The sequence below is a fragment of the Triticum dicoccoides genome, chromosome 5B, assembly GCF_002162155.2.
Source record: "Triticum dicoccoides isolate Atlit2015 ecotype Zavitan chromosome 5B, WEW_v2.0, whole genome shotgun sequence".
NCBI lineage: Eukaryota > Viridiplantae > Streptophyta > Magnoliopsida > Poales > Poaceae > Triticum > Triticum dicoccoides.
This window is the reverse complement of record NC_041389.1, coordinates 452,363,760-452,366,722: the sequence shown is the minus strand read 5'-3', so window position 1 is coordinate 452,366,722 and position 2,963 is coordinate 452,363,760. Positions and strand designations below refer to the sequence as shown.

The 2,963-nt window shown below is 47.1% G+C and overlaps 1 protein-coding gene across 1 annotated transcript; it reads right to left on the bottom strand.

The window, feature by feature from the left end:
* Positions 1-1,471: 1,471 nt before the first annotated feature.
* Positions 1,472-2,458, bottom strand: LOC119309709 (heavy metal-associated isoprenylated plant protein 41-like). Its single transcript, XM_037585656.1, has 3 exons — positions 2,263-2,458; positions 1,866-2,064; positions 1,472-1,751 (listed from the first exon to the last, which is right to left on the bottom strand). The coding sequence occupies exons 1-3, from the start codon at positions 2,456-2,458 to the stop codon at positions 1,472-1,474; spliced, it is 675 nt and encodes a 224-aa protein (XP_037441553.1).
* Between the last annotated feature and the right edge of the window lie 505 nt (positions 2,459-2,963).

Genomic DNA, 2,963 nt, shown 5'->3' with positions numbered 1-2,963 from the left:
GTGTGCTAGTAAAAGATTTAAAAGGAGATCATCTCGCATTAATGCTATATATTCACACACATTCAAACTATTACAATAGGAAATATACATATTGCTCAGACAACTAAGTCGATAAATAAATGAATATATTGACATCAAGGAATCTTCGGATTACTGAAAGAATTATTTTTCAAGAGTTGAAAATACCACATTCCTCATTCAATGATGGATATGAAAGGAAATTATGATATTCCAAATATATATATTTACGAAAAATTGTATGCAATGTTGCATATAAATTCTCAGGAATTAACTATCATTGCAAGAATGTACGCAAAAATCGAATCAATGGTAAAATCCCAAAAAATATTGGACCTATCTTGTCACAGCAACATAATAGAGAATCCATGTACTACATGTTCTTGTTTGCTGAGTTATCACAAACCATGCGTGATCCAAACAACCAGGCGTGATCCACACAACCAGGTCAGCTCCTTTTGTTTCTTCAAGACGCCACCGATGATTTGCATCAGGTTATTGTTGGCCAAACACTGTTTTTGGTGCAGAGTAGTCTGCTGAACAATCAAATTTGGTGCATTTCATCAAGCACTTGACAACAAAAAATAAGTAATGTGTACACAAAAGAAAATCAACATACCCAGCCCAGGGCCATCTGCAAGATCCACAAGATCGTGAGATGTGTGCACATCGCTCTCCATGTCCTTTCCGCAGGTCATCATCGTAGCATGAACGATCCATAACCCCCGAGTATCACAAAACTCAGTAGGGTCAGACTTGTGGCGATCTGCCCCAACATCCAGCGTCAATGGCAGCCATCTCCGTCAAGCCTTCCTCTACATTCCCGACGCGCGCACATGGAGCAGAATGTTGTCTCGTCGGTCGTCTGTAGTCGCGACAGGTCCCGGCCTGCGGCCATGGTTTGAGAGAGAGAGAGAGACGCGGCCTGGGGGAGAAGGGAAGGGTGTGCAGATCGGTGTCGGCGGCATGGGAAGGAGAAAGCGTATGGAAGAGGAGGTCAGTTGCCCTGGGAAAGTGAAACAAATCCCTGATTTTTAGGGAGAACATAAACGTGATTGATCTGGGAAAATTGGTAACGACGAAAAAACACGAAGGGGATTGTTGTCTCCTACCTACGAATGAAAAGACACGCAAATGAAAAAAAAAGTTACCACGATGGCTAGCATAATTCATAAAATACGTACTCCATGGAAGTGTACGAATGAAAAGATATGCCAGTGATTTTTTTTTACCACGATAGCCATCATAATTCATAAAATACGTACTACATGGAAGTATACAAGGAGTAGTAATCTACACAGGGATGGGTCGATGTCTCATGAGCATGCACGTACGCCATGCCCATGGAAGTCGGTCGCAGATACATCATGGAAACCATGCGATGCGACGGTCATGCAGCGTCACAAGTTGCTCGTAATTAAAAGCCCCATCTTACGGCGGCGCCAGCGAGAGTTCAGCGAGGCCAGCGCTGGAACTTGAAAGTGCAGCCGTTGCGTAGAGGGAATTCCTCGTCGCACCTGTCACCGTCGCCTCTCTTCTGGTTATACCCGGGGTAATCCTCTTTACGGAAGGCGACCATCTCAAACTTGAGAAGCGAAAACTCGAGGGCGAGACCCTCGATCTCCCATCTGTCGTATGGCTGCCCCGTCTTGTGGCTGACGTGTATCTCGCCGAGGGGACGGAGCATCTTGCTCACGTTGCGGAAGAACCTTTGCACCAGCAGCCGATGGGCGCTGCAACAACACAGGAAAATGTCAGTAATACGAAGTGTCAGACAAATAATGGGAAAGAAATAGACAAATGAAGAACATGGCCACATTATGTATCGAGAGAGTGAGCACGCGTACTTGATCATATGCACCTGATTCTCCTTCCCTATGAACCCGGCGTGGGGAAAATTGAAGACTATTCGGTCAAACCGTCTAGACATGAGATCGGTGCGTTTCTTCATCTTCTTCACACTGACACTATGTAGCACCGTGGCGCCCAGACTCTTGAGCTCCGCTACGTTTGATTCCGCTTTGCTGTACATGCTGACCAGATGAACTGTACCGTCCCCAAGATGATTGCCAGCGTCAAACGGCAGAGAAAATAGATAAATATTTATACAAAGAAACGGTCGAGTCACAAATTAAGGCACTCAAGTAATCATCGATCACTATCCAGACCCTAACCCTTTTGTGCGTCCTGCATGCAAACATAAGATCAAGCGCGCGGCAGGAGAAAGCTGAAAGGGCATCGAACCGTAGGAGTCGAAGGACGTGGCGACGAGTTTCTCCCCAGAGCCAAAGGCGGTGGCGAGCGCCAGCGAGAAGGAGAAGTCGCCGTCGCCGACGACCAGGATGCTCTGCGCGGACGAGTAGTGCCCCAGCCACTTGGCCGCCTTCTTCTCGCCCTTCTTCCCCTCCACGGGGATCGCCACCGGCGTCACCATCGACATCGCCGTCTCACTTCCCCAAAGACAGCGAGGCCAGAGCTACGTGCAGTACGGGCAGCGTGTGTGACGAAGCGTCTGGACTGGCGCCCAGTTGGAACCGCACGGTCCCGGCGAGGGCCGAGGGATTTTGAATTAGATGGCAGGGAGACGAATGGCCAGCAGCATCCTGCATGTGGCCCCTTGGGTTCTGATCATCCACTACATACGTGCTCTCTTGGGATGGATTCTCCATTAACTCTGCGATCATGGGAATCTGAAACGCCAAGGGAAACATACATTACATATACATGCATGCGTCAATGTTTTATTTAGGGTGAACTGTTTTGAAATGCTAATGTGTGGCAGCAGTTTGTAAACTTGATGCGTGCTTTCAACAGAACCATTACCAGTTATCATTAACGGAAGGAAATGCAACGTTTGCTTACTAAAGAAATCGACGAGTTTGGAGTGTTAGGTAGGCAGGCTATAAGAGATGAGATGTTCGTCGAATATTTGATGGGCACAAGTT

Coding starts and splice junctions, on each gene's coding strand:
- LOC119309709 (XM_037585656.1), bottom strand. CDS start 2,458: ATGTCGATGGTGACGCCGGTGGCGATCCCCGTGGAGGGGAAGAAGGGC. Junction 2,065..2,262: donor CACGTCCTTCGACTCCTACG/GTTCGATGCCCT, acceptor GGGACGGTACAG/TTCATCTGGTCAGCATGTAC. Junction 1,752..1,865: donor AATCAGGTGCATATGATCAA/GTACGCGTGCTC, acceptor GTGTTGTTGCAG/CGCCCATCGGCTGCTGGTGC.